Below are 27,021 nucleotides of genomic sequence, written 5' to 3' on the forward strand. Positions count from 1 at the left end.
ATGTGGAAGTAGTGTCAAAGCGCTTTGAGTACCTTGAAGGTAGAAAAGCGCTATACAAGTACAACCCATTATATATGTGGCTGACACATGTTTGGCTACCCATTCAAACCTAAATAAATAAAATGTGTTTTGCTTTGTAATTGTATTTTACCGTTTTAAGTTTTATTCTCACTGCTGTTTTATTTGAATTGCTAACTGCCACCTGCCGGTATGATGCAACATGTTGAATGTCTTGTCAAATACACTAATTTATTTCGAGTCTACAGTGCTGTGGCATGTGAGAACACCACTAGAGGGCGGCATAAACCTCAAGGTGAATTATATCCCAGCTGCCTGTAGGTGAGTCATGTCAACAATTTTATTTTTGCACACTTGAAAAAGTTTCTTGTCTTGAACATTGACACTGTTGACGAAAAAAATGTATACTTCAGACTGCTATAAACATCTACAGAGGTATTTATGCTTAATACTTGATCAATTGACCCATTAAAAAACAGTATGAATGAATAAAAATATGTTATTGTGAAATCTTAAATAATGCAAATGTTTAAAAAAAAAAAAAATCATGATTGATTTACTGCATATCTTCAAGACATTTTTGTTTGACACGTTAGTCCGTTTACCCATTTTGTTTATAATGTCAAAGTCTTACATCCCATAAAAAATCTCCATATTGTCTTTAAAATGTACATGAATGCATCTTGTTAAAGATAAATAATTTGTTTTGTCTTGTGCATTCAACACAGCCTCTTACGGTGGCGATCACTGGACCAAGTGCAGGTCGTAGGTCAGCGTCTTGGTCAGTGTGGGACTGCGAAAGAGGAAGTAGGGATTCGAACCGAGAACCCACCGTTGACTGGACAACAGCCCCTGAGCCACATCGCCCCATTAAAGTAAGAATACGTAACAATCTGATCCTCAAATGCAGCATTTAAAGTAACCAACAAATGAACATGACAAGATGGTTGTAGATGACCATAATGTACCCCAGCGGGACTCATTCAATTGTTTATAATATATTATGTATGTTAATTTATTATACAATTTGTGTAGTTAGGGGATCGTGTTCAATTTTGTTGTAATTATGTAATCGCTGCATTAACTCAAAAAGTTTTTTCATTTATTCAGATCATTTTGTTCTGTTACCTTACATTTATGTTACGAGCGTTAACTGTTGTCTGTGTATGCTAGCGGCCCCGCAGAGGCAAAGATAAAGACGGATAAAAGGGTTCACTCCATTTCTTGATTCTGCTATAGATTGCTCAAAACGTTGTAGGCGGATTTTCAGGAAAGTAACATGCTTTTTGACAACGTTTAATCAATGTTGGGTTGTGACGTTGATTTGACCGTTGAATTTTGGTTATTTCCCAACCAACAACGTGGATCAAAACGTTAGGCATTTCTGTCGGCTCAGTTTACAAATACAATTATTTTGAAACATTGTTTCAAAGTCAGTTTTAAGAGACAGGTAAGTATAGTCAACTTTGTATCAATGTCTTGTGCCTGCTGGGAGGCTGCCCGACATTTACGTTCTGAGCCCACACTTCCGTGCGTGTATGTGTGTGCGAGCGTCCCGTCTCCACCCACAGAGACAAAGGCAGTGGATGACAAACAAGGCTTTTGATTGATCTTTTAGGAAATATCAGAAATGGGATAAAAATTACATTTTCGATTCAGGACTTTTTCACTTTTGCAAGGGAAAGCCTTGCGATGGTATGCACTCTGAGTGCTTTCCTACATTTTTTTTTTAACATGAGCGCATCGCAGAAAGACAAAAATTACCACCTTTCCATTATTTGAAATACATTTTATTATGCCGTAAAATACAAAACAATAATAACAAATGATTTGTATATACAAATGTACAAGATCAAGATTATATTACATTTTTATGGCTATAAAAACAAAAAAGTTTTTTGTTCAGAGTCACTCATTCCATTACAAAAATATGAATGTTTATATATATATATATATATATATATATATATATATATATATATATATATATATATATATATATATATATATATATATATATATATATATATATAATTATTGCACAATGCAACTGCAGTGCATCTCAAGATTGCCATAACCGCTCCAAAGTGAAAGTCATAACCTGATATATTTTTTATTTATTTTTGCGTTAAATGTTTTTGCGTGGCGGATGGCAAAAAAATCTTATGGCACTTTGTCACTGTTTTTTTTTTTTTTTGTCAATCTTTGGTACCTTTTTTTTGGAAAACCTTTGAGCACCATTGGGTATAAATTACCTAACATTGTACCTGAAATCAATGGAGTCGCAGGTGAAATGTGACTATATATAAATATAGATATGCGTTAATACAGTGTCGTATGTATAATGGCGCGTCGCTGCAGATAAGAAGGCCTCTGGAGACTTTTGGTCCCTATGCTGGTTTTTTCCATGTCAAGAACAACACAATTCCAGTTAGAAAGCGTCTCTGGCACATGATTCTCTCAAGTTTTTGTCACATAAATAAGACGACTTCCAGTTTTGGTCCCTTTTACAACCCCGGACAGGTCTTGTCTTGATAGTCGCTTCTTTAGCCGTGAACACCACAGCGTGTCTTGTTGTATCCAAGGAAAGTACATCTTTCTGCAGCCTTCATCGGCCCTCACAAGTGTCTCTTCATGTGCAGGGCCAGGTGGTCCGACCTGGAGAAGGCCCGGTCACATTTCTGGCATTGGAACGGCCGGTGGCCAGTGTGCTTCCTGTAGTGGCGCGTCAGCTCGTCGGAACGGGCGAACTTCCAGCCGCAGCCCTCCCAGTCGCAGTGGTAAGGCTTCTCTCCTTTTTTTATTGGAAACACAATGTACATAACTGGAGTTAGCGGTGACCTTTGACACTCGCCCCTCCCTCCCTCAAGTAGAAAAGAGGCCCTTCCAGTTCTGTAGCCAAAAGGCCCGGCTAAAAATGCCGTGGGGTTTATGTTTGAGTAAGGATCAGTAGCAACCTGTTCTTCCTCTGCACCTGTCCTCCCTCACCATCCCCCCTTCCCAGCATGCAATTCATATGCAGTCTGAACAAAACCAGTAAGTCCAATTAGCAGCAGTACATTATGATGGCACATCACAAGGCTCCTTAGGGTGTTTAAAAAGCATTTCAGTTTATATGGTTTGAGTAAAAATATGTATGTTGTTTTAAAATGCCATCAGCAAAAATACATTCCTGTCATTTCCGTCACCCTGCTCCTACAAAATGTTTCTGTTTTAACACAGCACATTGATCCATCTCTTTCAATGATATTTTTAAATGCTAAAACAATGTAAAGTAGGTACATTTTCATACCAGAGCGGTTATGTGCTTGAAAAAAATGAGAATCTTGCAAAGGCCTGACAAGTGTGTACATTTGAGGTTAATATGCTCTTAATGATACCCTTCATTCCTTAGCAACTCTCAAGTACTGTAAAAGCCCCAATTCAATTCAGTTGGTGGTTTACAAAGCAAATAACTGCAGTGGTCTAAATAGCACTTATTTAAAAAAAAAAAAAAAGAAGATTGGTTTGACCAGCTGTGGCCGTAGGTAACCTCCTGATGTAGTTAGTATTACCGCCACATGATGGCAGTGGCTGTGTTAGAAGTAGAGTGAGTGGTCAGCATCCAGCTGCTTCACCTACCTCTAAACTGAAACTCATGCGTGTTATACTTCCTGTGCTGTCGTTTGTGACAACCAACCGCAAAACCTAAACTGGAATTTCTAGCTTGCATCAAAGCGTGGAACAACCAGTTAGCTTGCAATCTAAACCAGGTGTCTTCAACTTTTTCCAGGGCCAAGGACCCCCAAATTGATGGAGCAGGGACACACTACTTATATAGCATATATAAAATTATGTTTTTTTTAAATTAAACTGGTCTTAAAGGTACCTTTTTATTGTGCAATACTAAGATACTCAAAAAATAAAGTATAAGGCTGCCATTGGGTACTTGGCAACAAGAACGCTAACATTAATATACCGTATTTTTCGAACTATAAGTCGCAGTTGTTTTCATAGTTTGGCCGGGGGTGCGACTTATACTCAGGAGCGACTTATGTGTGAAATTATTAACACATTGCCGTAAAATATCAAACAATATTATTTAGCTCATTCACGTAAGAGACTAGACGTATAAGATTTCATGGGATTTAGCGACTAGGAGTGACAGATTGTTTGGTAAACGTATAGCATGTTCTATATGTTATAGTTATTTGAATGACTCTTACCATAATATGTTACGTTAACATACCAGGCACGTTCTCAGTTGGTTATTTATGCGTCATATAACGTACACTTATTCAGCCTGTTGTTCACTATTCTTTATTTATTTTAAATTGCCTTTCAAATGTCTATTCTTGGTGTTGGCTTTTATCAAATACATTTTCCCCAAAAAGTGCGACTTATACCCCAGTGCGACTCATGTTTTTTTCCTTCTTTTTTATGCATTTTCGTCTGGTGCGACTTATACTCCAGAGCGACTTATAGTCCAAAAAATACGGTAATTATGCAGTATAATTCATAGTTTTGGTAGGAAAAAGTCTAATTAAAAAAATTGCACCACCCTTCCTGCAGTACCTCTGCGGACCCCCGAGCCGCCGTGAAGCTCTGTTGAAAACCTCTGATCTAAGCTTTCACTTTCCTTTCATACTTGTTTTGATATAAATTCATTGTGTAAAAAGTAAAGCTGTTAAAAATAAGTTAACTCATGCGATTAATCACAAAATTTGGTTGTATTAATTATGTTTAACCGCAGAATGATCACGCAATTTATTTTGAGCGCCACATGCACCTGAAAGGCGGCGTGGGATGTTATACGGTCAGTGATCTAAGGTCAATGCTTCAAAATACACCCAGATGGGTCTTTATATAAAAACTACTTGCAAGTTTTGAGCCGATAAATGATGGGCATTCAAATAAAAAAAAAAGTTTAAATTCCTGCATGACATTTTGACAATGATAAGTAAATTTAAATATGCAAGGGAGTAATAACATGTAATTTAATCATGATAAATCCAAATTCAAAAGTGTGATTAATCTGATTAAAATAAATATAACGGCTGTGCCTGCTGATGTAGTTTTTATCAACACCACACAGAAGTACCGTGAGTGGTCAGCATACAACTGCTTTGCCTACCTCGACAAAAATGTTTCTACTCAGCTGTTGGTATGAAAGTCATTTGTGTTACACTTGTTGTACTGTCATTTACTTGACAACCAATCACAGAGAGAAAGTGACGGCCAAACCCTGACTGGAATTTCTTGCTTGCATCAAGGCTTAATAATCGTGTAACAACTAGTTAGCTAGCAATCTAAACTATGACTTTCCCTTTGAATCTAATGTGTAAAAAAAAACTAGAAGACAAATAAAAAGGAGCTGAATATTTACAATTTGACATAAAAAACAGTGAAAATCCAGCCCTGCCACTCTAGAGCAGAGGTCTTCAACAAGGGATCCGTGTCCCTTAGGGGGTCCGCAAAGGTACTGCAGGGGGGTTACGAATTTTTTGACTGATTAGACTTAAACATGTTTATTTAAATTCCCTTTGCAATTTTTGTATCTGAATACACATTAACATTGATCCAACACACTCTAGTGTAGTTGCTTTAAATATGAGTATAAATAATTATTACCATGTTAAAATGTAGGATAGCTCGCAATTAAATTAGAGTACTAGTTGCCACCTTGCGACTAGCTGCCAATAAGCAAACTATTGGTCAGATGGCGACGAGCACGTTATATGCCTGCCAGCTATTATCCGTGTTTAATGTATTATTTGAACATCTTGTTATTCCACAATAGCAAGGAACCTTTAGGACACATGTTCATACTAGATATATAAGTAGGGGCGTCCCCGCTCCGTCTCTCATTCAGTTTTGGTCGCCTTTCACCTGGAAAACGTTGAAAACCCCTGCTTTCGAGACCACAACTGCATACATTTCTATTCCACAATGTGAGAGACAGCGCCCTCTATTCACAAGATATGATGAGTGCGGCAACTACTGTGTTTTTCGGACTATAAGTCGCAGTTTTTTTTCATAGTTTGGCCGGGCTCCAGTGCGATTTATGTTTTTTTCCTTCTTTATCATGCATTTTCGGCAGGTGCGACTTATACTCCAGTGCGACTTATACTCCGAAAAATACGGTAACCTTTTTCTGTAAATGGTACCATTTAAAAAAATAAAATAAAAAATAAAAAATTGTATTTGGATTAATCAAGGTTAATCACAAGTTATTAGTCGCTTGCATGATTTAAATTAACGTTAAAAAAAACCCAACAATAATATTTGGACACAAAAGCAATTCTATTGTCAAAATGTCATCCAGGAACCCATCCATCCATCCATTTTCTACCGCTTATTCCCTTTGGGGTCGCGGGGGGCGCTGGAGCGTATCTCAGCTACAATCGGGCGGAAGGCGGGGTACACCCTGGACAAGTCGCCACCTCATCGCAGGGCCAACACAGATAGACAGACAACATTCACACTCACATCCACACACTAGGGCCAATTTAGTGTTGCCAATCAACTTATCCCCAGGAACATTTTTTGAAATATTTTTCTTGAATGCGTGCTATTTATTTGCTCAGCATTTGGTAAGAGTTTTATGTATAGAGTCCAGGCAGGTTGTATTTCAAAGTGAAATTTTCCAGTGAGCACAAGAGTCAAAGTCAACCCACTCATCTTTGCACTGATACATGCATTCCTCCCAAGTTTAGTTAAGAAGCATGTACAGTCAAAATAAATTGTGTGAATAATCTGCATATATACATGATTAATGCGATAACACCTTTGTGATTAATCACATAAGTTAACTTGTTATTTTTACAGCCATTAGCTGCATATTATGTATATATTCTTTCAGTGAACATAAATGTTTCTATGGATGCAAATTTTAAGATGGCAAGGTGCTGCTTACCTGTGTGGGTACGGTGATGCGCTTTGAGGTGCGAGCTCTTCGTGTAAGTCTTCCCGCAGCCCACGTAGTCACAGGTGTGCGTGGCCACTCGCTTCCTGGGCCAGGAGCGGCGCCCTCGCTTGGGCTTAGGTTCTTCCGGCATACAGTCGCCACTGGAGACCATGATGGGGTCTGTAAAAAAAAAAAAAGAGCGCCTGGTGTTACAGTTGTTGTTTTAACACAGAAATTCAGTTGCAAAAAGGAACAAGTTAGCTTCACATCTGGTCTGGTTTGTTGAAGTCTACGATTATGAGATGCTTTTGTATCCAAGGCCATGGGATGTAGGTTTAAATCCCTTTCAAGCGTCGCGTTTGCTCTGTAATTACAACCCACGAGGTTGTATAGGATATATTTAAAAAAAGATTTCATACTGTATGCCTCTTGACAATCCACTCTTTGTTAGCGTGTCTTCTCTTGGGACGAATGGACGAGCGTTTGAAATGACACACGCACCTTGGTATTGCTGCATGGCGCCCGCTTGAGGGTAGACGGTGTATCCCTGCGGGGAGTTGTGGCGGTATCCGTGGGGGATCTGCGTGTGAGGGTGGCCCAACACCTGGTGCTCGCGGCTCAGGGGGTGTTCCGGTGAGAGAGACGAGGATGAAGACAAGCGGCCGCCCGTCAAGGAGCGCCCTGTGCTTCCGGGGAATCCGTGCAGGTCCAGGTGGCCCGGCCGCTGCCTCCCCCCGCTCAGGTGGAGGTCCATCGGCAGCGAGATGGTACAGTTACTGGGCGTCTCCTGCTTTATTCGGTGGCACGGAAAGGGCGGCGAGGCACGTGACGGCGGCGGATCTGCCGCTGTGTTGACGCAGGCTTTGCCAACGTTAACCCCCAAGTTGTACTCTCCCAAGTCCACTGTGGTCTTGACCACGAACTTGCCATGCAGGCTGGTGGGGTGTAGGTACGCCGGGTCCAGTTCGGGCCTCATGAGCTCCGCCACAAAACCCCCGGACGGCGAGACGTCGCTGATGTCCGGGATGGTGTAGAGCAAATCGCCAGCTGACCCCTGAGGGGATGGAAGAGGATACGAGGAGGAAAAGGAGCCAGGGGATGGAGGCTGCAGGACTTGGGCAGAACCGCAAACCATGGCCTCATCCTGCTGTTGTTGCTGCTGCTGCTGGAGCATGGAATTGGACAAAATGAAGTCATAGTCTAAGTCCAAGTCTGTCTCGATGTCTCTCTTGGACATGCTGGGGCTTGCGGGGCTGGTGCTGGTGCTGCTGGGATGGTCTGGGTCGGAGTTTTCGCTTGGCAAACTGAGTCTCTTAAGATGGGACAGCTCCTCCTTCCATCTCTAGAAGAAAGTTACAGAGACATTAGTGGCCGGAATAACACACAATGTTGTCATTCTGAAGTTGTTGGGTTTTTTTTGTTTGTTTTTTTAATTTAGAAAATCTAAAATAAAAGTGGTACAAACTTAGGCAATAATGTAATACAGTGTCAGTCAAAAGTTTAGACACAAGTTCTCACTTACTACCGTATTTTTCGGACTATAAGTCGCAGTTTTTTTCATAGTTTGGCCGGGGGTGCGACTTATACTCAGGAGCGACTTATGTGTGAAATTATTAACACATTACCGTAAAATATCAAATAATATTATTTGGCTCATTCACGTAAGAGACTAGACGTATAAGATTTCATGGGATTTAGCGACTAGGAGTGACAGATTGTTTGGTAAACGTATAGCATGTTCTATATGTTATAGTTATTTGAATGACTCTTACCATAATATGTTACGTTAACATACCAGGCACGTTCTCACTTGGTTATTTATGCGTCATATAACGTACACTTATTCAGCCTGTTGTTCACTATTCTTTATTTATTTCAAATTGCCTTTCAAATGTCTATCCTTGGTGTTGGGTTTTATCAAATACATTTCCCCAAAAAATGCAACTTATACTCCAGTGCGACTTATATATGTTTTTTTCCTTCTTTATTATGCATTTTCGGCCGGTGCGACTTATACTCCGGAGCGACTTATACTCCGAAAAATACGGTATATATAATCAGCAAGTGTTTCTAACATTTTTTGTGATTATTTTGCTGTTTTTGTTCTTTAATGCACTTTATAATGTACCTCAATTTTCAGGGGCTCAAAATATTTTTACATTTGACAATACTAGACACAACTAATATTGTTATTACATAATAGAATTATATTTTCTTCTTTGGAGATGCTTTGTTATAACTTCACTGGCGACCTTCATTTGTGTCTTCAATGAACATGCATTGTTGCCAAAAAATCGGGTGACCATTGAATAATGTTTCGTTGTATGTATGCCAAAAGTCTTGAGTAGGTTTAATGATCTAGTGGTCTTATTAATTTTAGTAGCATCAGCTAAATTTGAGCATCCATTATAACCCTTGACGTATGATGTTGTATGCTTTCGAGCCATCATTTTGACGCTAGTCGTGTTTAGATATCAAATATTTTTATAGTTAAATGTTTCTTTTGTCTGATTATATGCTTCATTTGACCTCACCTATCTTTTATTCATCATTTCACTTTACAATCCAGTGTTAGTCCTGTTCAGATTAGACAAAATAGTCCCACATAAATAACTTAATAGTAGTAACCGTGGGGCATGAACCAGAAGGATGCAAGAATAAAAAATGAAAATGTTGTAAAAATTACACCGTTATTTTTATGTAATTTATTATGTAATTTTACAGTACATTATGCATAAATCTTATTTTGCAGTGATTCTCAAACTGTGGTAGGGTATACAGCAGGGGTGGGCACACTTTTTGACTCAGGGGCCACATTGGATTTTAAAATTTGACAGACAAAGCGAGCACTTGATGCATTTCAAAGGATATCATATCTGTTGGTACTAGTAGTAGGCTTCTCAAACACGGGCTATTTTAATCATAATACATCTCTTTTCAACAATATCATATCAAAGAAACAAAAATGGTATTAGAGGGTTAACGCTTGCATTCTCTTTTAGTGGAGCAGTGTTGTTTGCCAGTGCCTCGAAGTATAGTATCAGTTTTGTTGTGGCAATTCTCAAAACAGATTCTCAATTCTGTTTTAACATCGGGCCATAATTTGCCCACCCCTGGTATAACCTATATACCAGGGGTATATAGGTTAAATTATTTGATATGCTAAAGAATCACTTAATTAAATATTCAAACTGTGTGTAATGTTGCAGTGGCCAAAAATATAAAAAATTATTGTAGGTAAAACCTCTGCCTTGTTTTTAATGACTATTTAGGCCTACTACGCTACTGTATTTTAATGTCATTATGGTGGTACATGGCGAGCCAGGTGTTTTCTGAGGTGGTACTTGGTAAAGACAGTTTGAGAACCACTGTTATAGTGCACACGTGTGTCAAACTTGTTTTCATTGATGGTCAAATTGCAGTCATGGCTGCATTCAGAGTGCAGCCTTGTAACAGTGGATATATATGAATCTAAATGTAATCTCTTGATGTTATTACACAATTTGCCTATGCATTTGGATTTATCTATTGGATTTATTAATGTACGCTGTAAACATTTCCACAGTAAATTACTGGCTCATTACATTACTTTCACAGTAACATACTGTGAAGTTAAATGTTTACACTAATTTACACTAATATACAAATACACAAAAAGCCTGACCGGGGCTCAGAAAATCTGTAGAGACTCCTCCCACCCCCACCAAAAGCTGTTTTCACTGTTGGACTCTAGAAAGAGGTTCCCCAGCCTCCGTAGCAGAACCTCCAGGCTCTGTAACAGCTTCTTCCCTCAGGCCATAAGACTCTTGAACGCATCATAATAATCCCCTCAATTCCCTTCCAAAAACGAATTAACTCGCTGGAATATAAAGACAATACAACATACATCCATAAACGTGGATGCATATGCGAAAGTGCAATATATTTATCTGTACAGTAATCTATTTTTTATCTGCACCTTATTGCTCTTTTATCCTACACAACAACGAGCTAATGCTACAAAATTCCGTTCTATCTGTACTGTAAAGTTCAAATTTTAATGACAAAAGGAAGTCTTTCTCTGTAATTTGTTTAATGTTACAGAAAATATTGATTAGGTATTTTACTGTGAAATAATACTGTTAAATGCTGTGAAATACTGGTGTGTTTTTTTTACAGTGTACAACTTGATAACTTGCTTTGAAGTCAAGGTGACAAGCAAATATTTAACTATTTTTCAAACTTTCTTTTGTAATACATGCATATGAAGTATTTTTTGACGTACATATCCAGGCTTTCGCAAGCCACACTAAATGATGTGGCCCTCGGGCCTTGGCTTTGACGCCTGTGTTATTGTGACTCCACCTGTGATTAAACTGGAGTTAGCAACGGTCCAAATACTTTTTTTTGAGCTCCTTATAATTCAGTTCTAGTTCAGTTTATTTCGAAGACGCATACAATACAATGTAATGCATCGCACAATTCCAGTTGTTTCATTACAGCACGTCCGAAAAGGAGTAGGAAGAAGCACAGCTTATTTAATCCTACCCACTTTTCGTACCATAGAAATTTTAACCAATTTCCTTGTTCTCCGTAACAGAACAGTGAACAAATAAGTAATATACCAAAGTAAGCATACAAATATTAAATACATAAATAATCTTTGTCTCAATAAAAAAAAAAAATGATAAAAAGGGTTCATCATAATTCTTGTTCTGTGTACTTTGTGAACACTTGTAGTTTGAACAGTCTCTTAAACTGGATCATATTGGTGCTTTGTTTGATTTCTGTGGTTAATCCATTCCATAATTGAATTCCACATACTGATATACTAAAGGTTTTAAGTGTTGTACGAGCATACAGATGTTTTAAATAAGATTTTCCTCTAAGGTTATATTTTTCCTCTTTTGTTGAGAAGAATTATTGTACATTCTTGGGTAGCAGGTTATAGTTTGTTTAGTGCATCATTTTAGCTGTGTGCAAATGCACCAAATCGTTGAATTTCAATAAATGTGATTCAATAAATAAAGGGTTTATATGTTCTCTATATCCAACATTATGTATTATTATAACTGATCTTTTTTGTAACCCTGTTAGTGAATGCAGCGCACATTTGTAGTTGTTTCCCCATATTTCTACATAACAATAAGTCAGATATGGTAACACTAGCGAGCAGTAGAGAATATGAAGTGATTTTTTGTCTAGAACATTTTTTGCTTCATTCATTATTGATGCGTTTCTTGCTACTTTATGTTGTATATTTTGTTATACATTTTGTCATCTAATATTACACCCAAAATATTGTTTTCTTTTACCCTTTCAATGTCTACTCCGCCTGTCTGTATTTGTGTTCGACTTTCTCTTCTACTGCTACCAAATAGCATTATTTTAGTCTTACTAAGATTCAAAGATGGTCTGTTTTTGTCAAACCATCTTTTTAGTTTGTTCATTTCTTCTGTTATTATTTGTATTAGCTTCTGTGATTAAACTAGAGCAAGGGTAGGGAACCTATGGCTCTGGAGCCAGTTGTGGCTCTTTTGATGACTGCATCTGGCTCTCAGATGAATCTTAGCTGACCTTGCTTAACACGGTAAGTAATGAATAATTCCGCTGGTAATCACAATGTTAAAAAATAACGTTAAAAATATAAAACATTTTAGCATTTTAATCCATCCATCCGTTTTCTACCCCACCTCTTCAAGAAGTCGTATTAATGGTAAGAAGTATTTTATTTATTATTGGTTAGCTTCAGAATAACAATGTTATTAAAAAGAATAAGATACTCTAAAAATGTTGGTCTTAAAAATGCACGCATTTAGTTGTATTCAGTGTTAAATATGATGTGGCTCTCACGGAAATACATTTTAAAATATTTGGCTTTTGTGGCTCTCTCAGCCAAAAAGGTTCCCTACCCCTGAACTACAGTTAGCAACTGTCCAAATACTTCTGATAATGGAAGTCGCCTGCATCAAAATGTCTGTAAATGTAACTTTGAGAGGCTTTAAGGTGTGTGTCCAAAGAGCAAATACCTGAGTGTACATAGTGTTGGTGTAGTACAGTACACAAACAAAACAAGTGTATTCCATGTATAGTAAGAGTCTACTCACTAGGTTGGCACTCCCTATGGTTTTAGTCTTGATAGCAGGGTTAGTAAAGGTGGATATGGATGGCAACAGCGTTCCTCCTAAAGCCATCTCGACGTCATTTGGAGGCTGCCTACAACAAAAACAAAACAAAAAAAGTCAGTCCTGCTTGGTCCTGATGTTGTAGTCCTTCACTTTTTGTCCTCTTAAAAAGTATCGATCGCACCTCATTCATTAGAATTGATGTTTCTCGGAGAAAACAAAAAAAAACCAAAACCAAATAAATCGCTCCAGTTTGTGTCACGACATTCTGCTTCCGCTGGATTACTTTTTTGTTGTTGTTGCGGGAAGACACGAAGGCGCCGATCGTCCGGGGGAATCCCTCTTGCGCGGCCGTCGCTGTAGTCGTGGCCACGCAAGGCGCGTCAGGCTGCGGACTGAGCGAGGCGTGTGAAGCCGTGCGCTTATAAACCGCTGGGCGTGGCTACACCCGCGTTGCCCCTGGCAACCGGGCCGAAAACATTAGAGCGGCACGTTGTTTGTGTTCATAGCAACGGTACCCGTCAGCACTGCGCTTAGTCCTGTGAAAAAAAAAAAAAAAAAAGCCGGCGGAGAAGCGAAACTTCCTTCACTTTTTGTTTGTTTGTTTGAAGTTTGAAAGTTCTCAGGCGAAAGGTTAGTTTATTTTGTCGGGGGGGTCGTCTCAATCTACTATTATGGAAAATAGTCGCCATCTTTAAACTATAACAAGCAGCAACATGTTTGATTCGTACTCATTCTCTTGTCTTCTCTTTGTGTGTGTGTGATAAATACTGTCATAAATGTGCTAATTATTGCAGTATCTTTGTGAATCATGATTTACGTGGACCCCGACATTTAAACAAGTTGAAAAACGTATTCGGGTGTTACCATTTAGTGGTCAATTGTACGGAATATGTACTGTACTGTGCAATCCATTGGTGTTGTTAGGCCTATTTCAGGGGGGCTTGAGCCCCCCTATAATATTCTTAAACCCCCCTAAATAATTTGGTGTTATTTATATTTATTTATATATATATATATATATATATATTTTTTTTTTTTTTTTTTTACAAATACATGCTGACATATTCATTATAAAGTGGCCCGGATATGAGTTTAAATAAATAAATCATATAACCTGTCATTATTCACTCAGTTTCCCCTCACTTCATAGCGTAAATCACCAAAAATTATTCCCGGGCGCGGCACCGCTGCTGCACACTGCTCTCCTCACCTCCCAGGGGGTGAACAAGGGTATGGGTCAAATGCAGAGGACACATTTCACCACACCTAGTGTGTGTGTGTGTGTGTGTGACAATCATTGGTACTTTAAGGGAGAGAGCCCCTTTAGTGTGTCGGTATCCAATCCATTCCACTTGTTCATATAGAAAATGCCCACATCACTCAAAATCCAGACCGCATTTTCTCTGCGACCTTGCCTGCGGTCCTTTGACTCGTTCATATAGAAAATGCCCACATCACTCTTGTAGAATCTATATAAAGTAATATACATTAGTCTAATGTTAAAACAATGAAAAAAACATTAAATATATTTGTTTTTATTGTATTGTTACATTAATAACTGTTGTATTGTTATAGAATGGCTTGGTAAACATTTCATAGGATTTTCAGAGGGAGGAAAAACCAAGACATTTAATATAAAATGTCAAATTAATAAATACATTAAAAGAAAAAGAAAAAAAATGGTTAAAAGCCATCGTCCCGGGGAGCATTTCATTTCGTCCCGTGCATTTTTTAAATAATAATAACAATGAATAATTTCTAAGTCTTTGTTAGCCGTTGGTGAAGTTTTGTGCTCGTGCGCTACGTTCACTCGCGTCCTGTGCATCTCCTGGGGGCTAAGCCCCCCCTGTCCTTAAAAGCTAGTGACGCCCCTGGTGCAATCTACTGATAAAAGTTTCAATCAATCAAAAAAATTGTATACCGCATCACTGACGGCAACTTTAACCCTAGACCAGGGGTCGGCAACCCAAAATGGTGAAAGAGCCATATTGGACCAAAAATACAAAAACAAATCTGTCTGGAGCCGCAAAAAATTAAAAGCCTTATTACATACAGATAGTGTGTCATGAGATATAAATTGAATTAAGAGGACTTAAAGGAAACTAAATGCCCTCAAATATAGCTACAAATGAGGCATAATGATGCAATATGTACATAGAGCTAGCCTAAATAGCATGTTAGCATCGATTAGCTTGCAGTGACCGACACCAGCAGATGACATGGCACCCCAAACCATCACCCAACCATGCAAATTTTGCATTTCCTTTGGAAATCGAGGTCCCAGAGTCTGGAGGAAGACAGGAGAGGCACAGGATCCACGTTGCCTGAAGTCTAGTGTAAAGTTTCCACCATCAGTGATGGTTTGGGGTGCCATGTCATCTGCTGGTGTCGGTCCACTCTGTTTCCTGAGATCCAGGGTCAACGCAGCCGTCTACCAGCAAGTTTTAGAGCACTTCATGCTTCCTGCTGCTGACCTGCTCTATGGAGATGGAGATTTCAAGTTCCAACAGGACTTGGCGCCTGCACACAGCGCAAAATCTACCCGTGCCTGGTTTACGGACCATGGTATTTCTGTTCTAAATTGGCCCGCCAACTCCCCTGACCTTAGCCCCATAGAAAATCTGTGGGGTATTGTGAAAAGGAAGATGCAGAATGCCAGACCCAAAAACGCAGAAGAGTTGAAGGCCACTATCAGAGCAACCTGGGCTCTCATAACACCTGAGCAGTGCCAGAAACTCATCGACTCCATGCCACGCCGCATTAACGCAGTAATTGAGGCAAAAGGAGCTCCAACCAAGTATTGAGTATTGTACATGCTCATATTTTTCATTTTCATACTTTTCAGTTGGCCAACATTTCTAAAAATCCCTTTTTTGTATTAGCCTTAAGTAATATTCTAATTTTGTGACACACGGAATTTTGGATTTTCATTAGTTGCCACTTCAAATCATCAAAATTAAATGAAATAAACATTTGAATGCATCAGTCTGTGTGCAATGAATAAATATAATGTACAAGTTACACCTTTTGAATGCAATTACTGAAATAAATCAAGTTTTTCAAAATATTCTAATTTACTGGCTTTTACCTGTATATAAGAAATACTTGACGTTCAGTGAATTCTAGCTATATATATATATATATATATATATATATATATATATATATATATATATATATATATATATATATATATATATATAAAATAAATACTTGAATTTCAGTGTTCATTTATTTACACATATACACACACATAACACTCATCTACTCATTGTTGAGTTAAGGGTTGAATTGTCCATCCTTGTTCTATTCTCTGTCATTATAAATAAAGTTGATTTGATTTGATTTATTTTTCTAACCATGCTGAACACCCTCTCTGATGATGCATTGATGTGTGGCACGCACAAAAGTGCTTTCATCAAATGCACTAGATGGCAGTATTGTCCTGTTTAAGAGTGTCACAACATTGCTGTTTATGGCAGACGAACTGCTTTACGGTATACAAAAACGTGACTGCTGTTGTGTGTTGTTGCCGCGCTCGGAGGACGTTAATGAAACTGCCTAACAATAAACCCACATAAGAAACCAAGAACTCGCCCTCCATCATTCTACAGTTATAACGTGATTGGGCAGGTATGCTGTTTATGTTGTGGGTTAGCGGACTCAGGTCCTCATGGACCTGAGTCCGCCTGAATTTCGGGAGATTTTCGGGAGAAAATTTGTCCCGGCAGGTTTTCGGGAGAGGCGCTGAATTTCGGGAGTCTCCCGGAAAATCCGGGAGGGTTGGCAAGTATGTTGTAACGATACCAATATTTTGGTACCGGTACCTGTACTAAAATTATTTTGATACTTTTCGGTACTTTTCTAAATAAAGGGGACAACAAAAAAATTCCATTATTGGCTTTATTTTAACAAAAAAATCTTAGGGTACATTAAACATATGTTTCTTATTGCAGTTAAGTCCTTAAATAAAATAGTGAACATACAAGACAACTTGTCTTTTAGTAGTAAGTAAGCAAGCAAAGGCTCCTAATTAGTCTGCTGACGTATGCAGTAACATTGTGTCATTTCTCATTCTATTATTTTGTCAACATTATGAAGGGCAAGTGGTAGACAATTATTAATCTACTTGTTCATTTACTGTTAATATCGGCTTACTTTCTCTTTTAACATGTTCGGTCTACACTTCTGTTAAAATATAATAAACACTTATTCTTCTGTTGTTTGATACTTTACATTCGTTTTGGATGATACCACAAATTTGGGTATCAATTCGATACCAAGTAGTTACAGGATCATACATTGGTCATATTCAAAGTCCTCATGTGTCCAGGGACATATTTCCTGAGTTTATAAACATAATATACATTTTAAAAAAGCGAAAGAAGATGTTGTGATGCCAAAAAATATTGACGTAATCATAGTAGTATCGACTAGATACCTGCCTGTACTTGATATCATTACAGTGGATGTTAGGTGTAGATCCACCAATGGCGTTTGTTTACATTTTGATGCCGGTAAGCTATGGTGTGTAGTGAAGCATGTTTAGCAATTCCTCATCCTGCAGGGATGATACTTGTAAGAAACTTACTTTATTTGTCGCCATGGAGGCGAGGATTAGTGATTTAGAAGTAGCTAAAACACTGCCGACTGCGGATGGACTTTAGCCACTAGCTAGCTAGCCATGTCTTAAAGCACCTCTTCCTGAGGGCGTTTCAGTGTTATAACTTCACCTTTATCTTTAGTTTTTAAGCCAAAATGCGTCCGTTCTCCCTTTTCTTTCTACACACTGTATCTGTTTGTCAGTACTCCGTGATTGTGCGCTGCCGAACATGCTCCTCTGCTCGTAAACCAGCAATGTCACGACGTGACTTTGACGCGGGCGCGGTGGGAGTGCGGGACCGGTACTTTTCAGAGACTGTATCGTACCGAAAATGATTCATTAGTATCGCGGTACTATACTAATACCGGTATACCGTACAACCCTAACAGGAACACATTTACGCACTACTGGGCATTGTACTAACCGGGTTATTTTCTGGCACATTTAAAAATCAATAAACCCGCATCAGCAATTAAAACATATCTTATGTGGTACTGTCCAAATTAAAATGGCAAAAAAACATTTTAAACGTGAAAAAAATAAAGAAATGAATTATCTGAACTCACATTTCATCGACAGCTGAGCTAGCTTCCGGGGTTGGTCGACATGTTCTCTCACAAGATGTAGGTTCTCTTTAAATATCCTTCTTGAACATGGCCTTGCAAATATATGTGTTGTCTTGTCTAATCATAAAATATGCAGACGAGGCGTGTTGACTGAGTTCTTAAAGTTTACTCCACAGCGTGCTCATCAAAAACATGGCTACATTAAACAACCTAAACGGGGCTATTGTGCATGCGCTTCACTACTGTGGCATGCTGGGTAATGGAGTTCTTATGTTACCTGGCTTGTAGCATCACTAAATCAATCAATCAATCAATCAATCAATCAATGTTTATTTATATAGCCCTAAATCACAAGTGTCTCAAAGGGCTGCACAAGCCACAACGACATCCTCGGTATAGCCCACATAAGGGCAAGGAAAAACTCACCCCAGTGGGACGTCGATGTGAATGACTATGAGAAACCTTGGAGAGGACCGCATATGTGGGTAACCCCCCCCCCCCTCTAGGGAGACCGAATGCAATGGATGTCGAGTGGGTCTAACATAATATTGTGAGAGTCCAGTCCATAGTGGATCCAGCATAACAGTAAGAGTCCAGTCCACAGTGGGGTCAGCAGGAAACCATCCCGAGCGGAGACGGGTCAGCAGCGCAGAGATGTTCCCAACCGATATACAGGCGAGCGGTCCACCCCGGGTCCCGACCCCGGACAGCCAGCACCCCATCCATGGCCACCGGATCTGTGTGTCTCCCCTTCCACAAGCGATAGGGGGGAGCAGAGGAGAAAAGAAAAGAAACGGCAGATCAACTGGTCTAAAAAAAGGGGGGCTATTCAAAGGCTAGAGTATACAAATGAGTTTTGAGATGGGACTTAAATGTTTCTACTGAGGTAGCATCTCTAACTGTTACCGGGAGGGCATTCCATAGTGCTGGAGCCCGAATAGAAAACGCTCTACAGCCCGCAGACTTTCTTTGGGCTCTGGGAATCACTAATAAGCCGGAGTTCTTTGAACGCAGATTTCTTGCCGGGACATATGGTACAATACAATCGGCAAGATAGGCTGGAGCTAGACCGTGTAGTATTTTATACGTAAGTAGTAAAACCTTAAAGTCGCATCTTAAGTGCACAGGAAGCCAGTGCAGGTGAGCCAGTATAGGCGTAATATGATCAAACTTTCTTGTTCTTGTCAAAAGTCTAGCAGCCGCATTTTGTACCAACTGTAATCTTTTAATGCTAGACATAGGGAGACCCGAAAATAATACGTTACAGTAATCGAGACGAGACGTAACGAACGCATGAATAATGATCTCAGCATCGCTAGTGGACAAAATGGAACGAATTTTAGCGATATTACGGAGATGAAAGAAGGCCGTTTTAGTAACACTCTTAATGTGTGACTCAAAGGAGAGAGTTGGGTCGAAGATAATACCCAGATACTTTACTGAGTCGCTTTGTGTAATTGTTTGGTTGTCAAATGTTAAGGTGGTATTATCAAATAAATGTCGGTGTTTAGCAGGACCGATAATCAGCATTTCCGTTTTCTTAGTGTTGAGTTGCAAGAAGTTAGCGGACATCCATTGTTTAATTTCATTAAGACACGCCTCCAGCTGACTACAATCCGACGTGTTGGTCAGCTTTAGGGGCATGTAGAGTTGGGTGTCATCAGCATAGCAATGAAAGCTAACACCGTATTTGCGTATGATGTCGCCTAGCGGCAACATGTAAATACTAAAGAGTGCAGGGCCAAGAACCGAACCTTGGGGGACTCCGCACGTTACCTAAACATAGTCCGAGGTCACATTGTTATGGGAGACGCACTGCATCCTGTCAGTAAGATAAGAGTTAAACCACGACAAGGCTAAGTCTGACATACCAATACGTGTTTTGATACGCTCTAATAAAATGTTATGATCGACGGTATCGAAAGCAGCGCTAAGATCAAGAAGCAGCAACATAGATGACGCATCAGAATCCATCGTTAGCAGTAGATCATTAGTCATTTTTGCGAGGGCTGTCTCCGTAGAGTGATTTGCCCTGAAACCGGATTGAAAAGGTTCACAGAGATTGTTAGACATTAAGTGTTCATTTAGCTGCTGTGCGACAATTTTTTCGAGGATTTTCGAGATAAACGGAAGGTGGGACACCGGCCGGTAGTTTACCATGAGGTCAGGATCGAGGTTAGGTCTTTTGAGCAAAGGATGAATAACCGCTTTTTTGAATGCTAGTGGAACAGTGCCAGAGGAAAGTGATAAGTTTATAATATTTAGCACTGATGGACCTAATAATACAAAAAGCTCCTTAATAAGTTTCCCAGGAAATGGGTCAAGTAGACATGTTGTTTGTTTTGTCCCATTGACACATCTTAACAATATATAGCTGCCTTAGGCTATCTAGAAGTCCTTGCGGACAACAACGCGTGATCTGATTGGCTATTGCAACTGTCTGTCACTGAATGTGTCTGTTCGCTTACAGCGCACGGACACCCGCATTGCTGAATTTAAAGGCCTCTGGCAGATTTGGTAACGCATGGCAACATAAGCTAGCTGAATTCTGATTGGATAAAAACTCTAACCTAAAAACAACAGCGCTGGTAGGAGCATAACATGACATGAAGAGAATATGAATGCTTTTAGATATTTAGGGAAAGTAAATCAAAAAATACTTTTCATCTTTAATTATGATCATGATTTCTGGTTATGTTAGGCCAGCAGAGAAGGCCTTGACACGGCCCACCACTGATGAAATCCTACTACTAATGATAATTATAATAGTAATACTTGATTATAACAGTGGGGGGCCGTGCATTTCTCACCTAGGCCTTCAGTGATGTCCTACTTAGTCCGACTTAACCTCTCAGCATATCGTAATTTATGTCACCACATGGACACGGCTGGAGATACTATACCAGGGATGTCAAACTCATTTTTAGATTGGGGCCACATGGAGAAAAATCTACTCCCAAGTGGGCCGAACTGGTAAAATCACAGCACGATAACTTAAAAATAAAGACAACTTCAGATTGTTTTCTTTGTTTAAACATAGAACAAGCACATTCTGAAAATGTACAAATCATAACGTTGTTGTTGGGGTTGGGTTTTTTTTACACTTACATGCTGCGGTTAATAGTATTCTATCTTTATTTGTGGTTACTTATATTTTCTGAACAAATTATGTGATAATGTTCATCAGTCAACTCATTGGTGTTCATTTTCAATCTATCAAGATAAAAAAATAATATAAATAGTAACAAAAAAAAACAAATACATGTGTATTGAATGGCCAATATAAAACAAAACAAAAAACACCTCCCAAAAATATACAAAAGCACAGGATTTTTTTTTATTATTGTTGCATTCATTTTATTATGTCTGGCTGTTTTTTTTCCTCTTATTTATTTAATGTAAAATACTTATATTTTTTGAAGGTACCTCAGTTATGCTCAACTCGGTGACAGTAAGTATAGTAAAAATTAAGTGCACATTTTCAAAGTACAGATAGTAAACACACCCATAAACAACTATACTTAGTGCACCATTTATATCTGCATTTACTCTTCCTTTAACCAGTCGTTTAAACAAACAAACTTGTTTACCTTTTCAGTGTTGATCTCTTTTTTTGTGGCACAATGCTGACAGCTGTGATATGAAAGACATCTTTGCAGCACTTTTGTCTTCAGCGATGTTGACTACCTTACATGCGCTGGCTCTCCAATTAGCGAATGCTATGTTTAACGTATCTGTGCTACGTTTGTTGACAACATTTGAGTTGAACTCAATGTTGGTCAAGTTGTAGTCGATGTAGCATTCATGCTAGTGTTATATAACATGCTATTTTAAACTTGTTGTGCTCTGATGATGAAGAAGTTTAATTAAAAGTAAAATTAACTCAGTTTAATCTAAAGTTCCATCGGAGTGTCATCACTCGTCTTTGCACCTTGTAACAATACATGCCGACTAACGGGTTTACGTGCGGCCATAACAAATAGTGTGATTAATCTTGATTAATTTATTATAATGCAATAATTTTTTAGGTAACACTTTAGTATGGGGAACTTATTCTAAGTAACAAAGACTTAATTTAGAGTTATTTGGACACTAGGAGAACATATTCTAAGTAACAAAGACTGAAGGGTTAGGATTAGGGTTATTGTAGTTTTGTGTTAAGTGGTATTAAAGGGGGAATCATATACAACAACTTCCTTACTTAGTACTAATGAGCAATAATTCTGAGGTTATTGAGGGAAGACTCTTAGTTAATGGCTTATTGGTTGTATAATAAGGCCATGCAGAATAAGGCATTAATAAGTACTTAATAATGACTAATTAAGAGCCAATATGTTACTAATTTACATGTTAATAAGCAACTAATTAATGGTGAATATGTTCCCCATAACTAAAGTGTTATCTTTTTTTTTTATCTATTAATCAAATGTGTTAACGTTGACAGCTCTAATATATACACAATGCATACATAAATTAAGATTAAAATATATACTCAGGAACTTTAAATATCATAATGTTCTGTATAGAGATGTCCGATAATATTATCGGCCGATAAATACGTTAAAATGTAATATCGGAAATTATCGGTATCGGGTTTTTTATAATCGGTATAATTTTTTTATTAATTTTTTTTAAAAATTAAATCAACATAAAAAACACAAGATACACTTACAATTAGTGTACCAACCCCAAAAACTTCCCTCCCCCATTCACACTCATTCACACAAAAGGGTTGTTTCTTTCTGTTATTAATATTCTGGTTCCTACATTATATATCAATATATATCAATACAGTCTGCAAGGGATACAGTCCGTAAGCACACATGATTGTGCGTGCAGCTGGTCCACTAATAGTACTAACCTTTAACAGTTAATTTTACTCATTTTCATTAATTACTAGTTTCTATGTAACTGTTTTTATATTGTTTTACTTTCTTTTTTATTCAAGAAAATGTTTTTAATTTATTTATCTTATTTTATTTTATTTTTATTTTTTTTAAAGTACCTTATCTTCACCATACCTGGTTGTCCAAATTAGGCATAATAATGTGTTAATTCCACGACTGTATATATCGGTTGATATCGGTATCAGTTGATATTGGTATCAGTAATTAAAGAGTTGGTCAATATCGGATATCGGCAAAAAGCCATTATCGGACATCCCTAGTTCTGTATTTTGTTTGTGTTTTTGGCAAATGTCAAAAAAGAAAAAGTTTCATAACCACTGTATTAATTCTTCAAATCATTCGTAATCATTCCAGTATCTTTTGAGTGTACTGCATCATTGTACCCCAAACATCCTATATTTCAATGAAATACTATGGAACTTTTAATTCCATAAGATGTTTTATTATTTCTTTGGCTTCTTTCTGTTTTTTTTCTTAGCACAGTCTTAATAACAAACAAGTGTCATTTTAAGTGTCATTTTAACCACATAACTTTTTTTCTTCAATAAATAGTTAAAATATTAGTAATTATTGCAGTATCTCTGAGTATACCTCCTTATTGTACCCGTGAAGCCATACAAATCTGTAATATTTTGGAAATATTGTTCCACAATTCTGTGGTTTTTTCTTTGACTTGTTCGTGTATGATGAATACATTTCATGGTAATCGTAGAACCAAAAGAAAGGTAAATAATTAATTTAATTATTTGCAATCATTGCAGTACCTTTTGAGGATACAGTCATCCATAGCCACATCAAGTTTAGAAGGTTATAAACAGTGTTTAATGCAATAACTATAAAACTAATACACTTATAATGTAGTGAAAACTAATTTACAATGGAACCAATTAACACCGATAAACGAGGGATTCCTGTAGTGCTTCACAAACGTATGTAATATTGTGGAAACTTCAATTCCAGAAGTGTGTTTTTGTTTTTTAGGAAGGTATTAGTAATACCAAATAACAATGTGTTATGATAACAATAGAACAAAACAATCTTAAAATAATCTATTTATTGGCAATTATTGCACTAATTTTTGAGAGAGGACAAGACCCTAAAAGACTATAATAGCCACCCTTTGCTCTGATTACTTTTTCGCACACTCTCGGCATTCTCTCGATGAGCTTCAAGAGGTAGTCACCTGAAATGGTTTTCACTTCGCAGGTGTCCTTGAAGCTCATCGAGAGAATGCCTAGAGTGTGCAAAGGGTGAGGAAACCAGAATACAAAACATGTTTTCAGTTATTTCACCTTTTTTTTGTTAAGTACATAATTCCACATTCATAGTTTTGATGCCTACAGTGACAATCTACAATGTAAATAGTCATGAAAACCCATTGAATGAGAAGAAGGTGTGTCCAAGCTTTTGGCCTGTACTGTACATTTGCGGTTAAAAACAGCTAAACACATAGCAAGTATTTAAAATGACATACGTAAACTGCTCAGTACTATTTATAATAGTGCAAACTGCAACCCCAAAGTAAGCCTGATTAATTGAATACTGTACCTCATTAAAACTCCTGTGCCCATTAAAATACATAACTATAGTGATATAACAAACCTCATAGGATACAAGGTTCAACTGGACCCTCATACAGCTACATGAACAACTATATCAGTCAACTACAACATCGGAAAATTTAAGACTTACAGTATTTTCTGTGCCAAACTTCCTTCTATTAAAATCTTCATTCTTTACGCCCATTCACCATCCAACGACGCAAACTTGACACCCGACACAAGAAAAGCTCACCTCGGGTGATATCTCAAACGCTGCTTTGAAAGTGCTGCGTTTGAACTGGTTTTTTAGTGCCGTGTTTACTCAAAGCTAGCAGAGCTAACACAAACCTCTCTTTCTCTTTCTCTCTCTCTCTCTCTCGCTCTCTTTGTGAGACAATTATGGCTGGAAAAAAGTTTGCGAGCAAACAAAAGCCTTCGCCACTCATCCTGCTGCATCAGGATCTTGTCCGTTGGGCATGTCAAACAAACGTTCCGTCACTTCAACAGGACACGGCGACATTTTGACTTCTTTAAGATTGCTGGCGTGAACACCGAAAAAAAAAAAACTGGTGGGAAAAGACAATACAGTATTGGATTCAATAGCATGAGAAGTTTGTGTAACCTGCGGCGATACACATGATCTATTGGCAGCAGGATTTCCCAAAGTGAGGCTCGAGGCCCAAAAATGGGTCACAGGACATTTTTTTAGTGGGTCTGAGAAATTTTTTAAATTTTTCCAATTCAGGTTGGCACCTAATGATCAAATATGTCTTTTGTGAGTGCGTAGATTTCAAAGTTTCCCACTCATCTGATGGCAGCGATGGCTTTAAACCTGCATGGCGCCTGCAGTATGTTATGTGTGCTTCCTGCAGCCACACAATGTAAGCTCGGTCATGATAGCCATTTTCTTTATGCTTTGGGATAATGGTTTTTGAAAATGATCCCGAAAACAAAAGGTTGACAGCTGAGGTGCTTTTGCATTGCAATACTAATGACAGCGTGAGGAGGGGGGGATACTGAAAGGAGTAGAAAATGACACCACTGTCTCCTTTTTAACCCCCCTCAACACAATAAAGGTGGCTTACTTAGTGTGTCCTAAGATGGCAAAACTGCCTTTGGAATACATTGCAAGACACATACAGTCGTGGTCAAAAGTTTACATACACTTAGTTTCCAATAATTTCTCCAAGTCTTATTTTTTTGTGATAGAGTGATTGGAGCACATACTTGTTTGTCACAAAAAACATTCATGAAGTTTGGTTCTTTTATGAATTTATTATGGGTCTACTGAAAATGTGACCAAATCTGCTGGGTCAAAAGTATACATACAATATAATATTTGGTTACATGTCCCTTGGTAAGTTTCATTGCAATAAGGCGCTTTTGGTAGCCTTTTCTCCTCCAAACATATTGCTGGGTATTGTGGCCAAACAGCTCAATTTTTGTTTCATCTGACATCACATGGACAAAGATAAGACCTTCTGGAGGAAAGTTCTGTGGTTAGATGAAACAAAAATTGAGCTGTTTGGCCACAATACACAGCAATATGTTTGGAGGAGAAAAGGTAAGGCCTGTAATCCCAGGAACATCATCCCTACCGCCAAGTATGGTGGTGGTAGTATTTTGCTCGGGGCCTGTTTTGCTGCCAATGGAACTGGTGCTTTAAATGGGACAATGAAAAAGAAGGATTACCTCCAAATTCTTCTGTCAAGCTTATGGTTAGGTTTGGTTGTTAGAGAGAGAGAGAGAGAGAGAGAGAGAGATGCACTTTCTTTTATACCTGTTGGGAGCGCATTCCACATTGATGTGGTATAGAAAGAGAATGAGTTAAGACCTTTGTTAGTTCGTAATCTGGGTTTAACGTGGTTAGTGGAGCTCCCCCTGGTGTTGTGGTTATGGCGGTCACGTTTAGGAAGTAGTTTGACATGTACTTCGGTATCAGAGAGGTGTAGCGGATTTTATAGACTAGGCTCAGTGCAAGTTGTTTTACTCTGTCCTCCATCCTGAGCCAGCCCACTTTAGGAGTGAGGTGGGATCTGGGGTGGGTCTACTGAAAATGTGACCAAATCTGCTGGGTCAAAAGTATACATACAGCAATGTTAATATTTGGTTACATGTCCCTTGGCAAGTTTCACTGCAATAAGGCGCTTTTGGTAGCCATCCACAAGCTTCCGACAAGCTTCTGGTTTAATTGTTTGACAACTCTTGACAAAATTGGTGCAGTTCAGCTAAATTTGTTGGTTTTCTGACATGGACTTGTTTCTTCGGCATTGTCCACACGTTTACGTCAGGATTTTGGGAAGGCCATTCAAGGACCTTAATTCTAGCCTGATTTAGCCATTCCTTTACCACTTTTGATGTGTGTTTGGGGTCATTGTCCTGTTAGAACATCC

At 38.3% G+C, this 27,021-nt stretch overlaps 1 protein-coding gene across 2 annotated transcripts; it reads right to left on the minus strand.

Annotated features, from left to right (window-relative positions):
* Positions 1 to 233: 233 nt before the first annotated feature.
* Positions 234 to 25,082, minus strand: klf4 (Kruppel like factor 4). 2 transcript variants are annotated; one of them, XM_061926626.2, is made up of 5 exons: positions 24,780 to 25,082; positions 12,991 to 13,099; positions 7,406 to 8,246; positions 6,914 to 7,084; positions 234 to 2,812 (listed from the first exon to the last, which is right to left on the minus strand). In XM_061926626.2, the coding sequence occupies exons 1-5, from the start codon at positions 24,818 to 24,820 to the stop codon at positions 2,637 to 2,639; spliced, it is 1,338 nt and encodes a 445-aa protein (XP_061782610.1). In that variant the 5' UTR covers positions 24,821 to 25,082; the 3' UTR covers positions 234 to 2,636. The 2 variants fall into 2 exon arrangements, with proteins under 2 accessions (XP_061782610.1, XP_061782611.1); XM_061926627.2 differs by lacking the exon at positions 24,780 to 25,082 and adding an exon at positions 13,193 to 13,308 and having other exon boundaries at positions 235 to 2,812.
* Positions 25,083 to 27,021: the final 1,939 nt, after the last annotated feature.

This window comes from Nerophis lumbriciformis, linkage group LG32 (genome assembly GCF_033978685.3).
Source record: "Nerophis lumbriciformis linkage group LG32, RoL_Nlum_v2.1, whole genome shotgun sequence".
Taxonomy (NCBI): Eukaryota; Metazoa; Chordata; class Actinopteri; order Syngnathiformes; family Syngnathidae; genus Nerophis; species Nerophis lumbriciformis.

Excerpts from the sequence above, each read along its gene's own strand:
- klf4 (XM_061926626.2), bottom strand. The coding sequence starts at position 24,820 with ATGAAGATTTTAATAGAAGGAAGTTTGGCACAGAAAATACT. Across the intron at positions 13,100-24,779 it reads AGTTTGGCACAGAAAATACT|GCAGCCTCCAAATGACGTCG; the intron begins GTAAGTCTTAAA and ends TTTTTGTTGTAG. Across the intron at positions 8,247-12,990 it reads CCATAGGGAGTGCCAACCTA|AGATGGAAGGAGGAGCTGTC; the intron begins GTGAGTAGACTC and ends ACTTTCTTCTAG.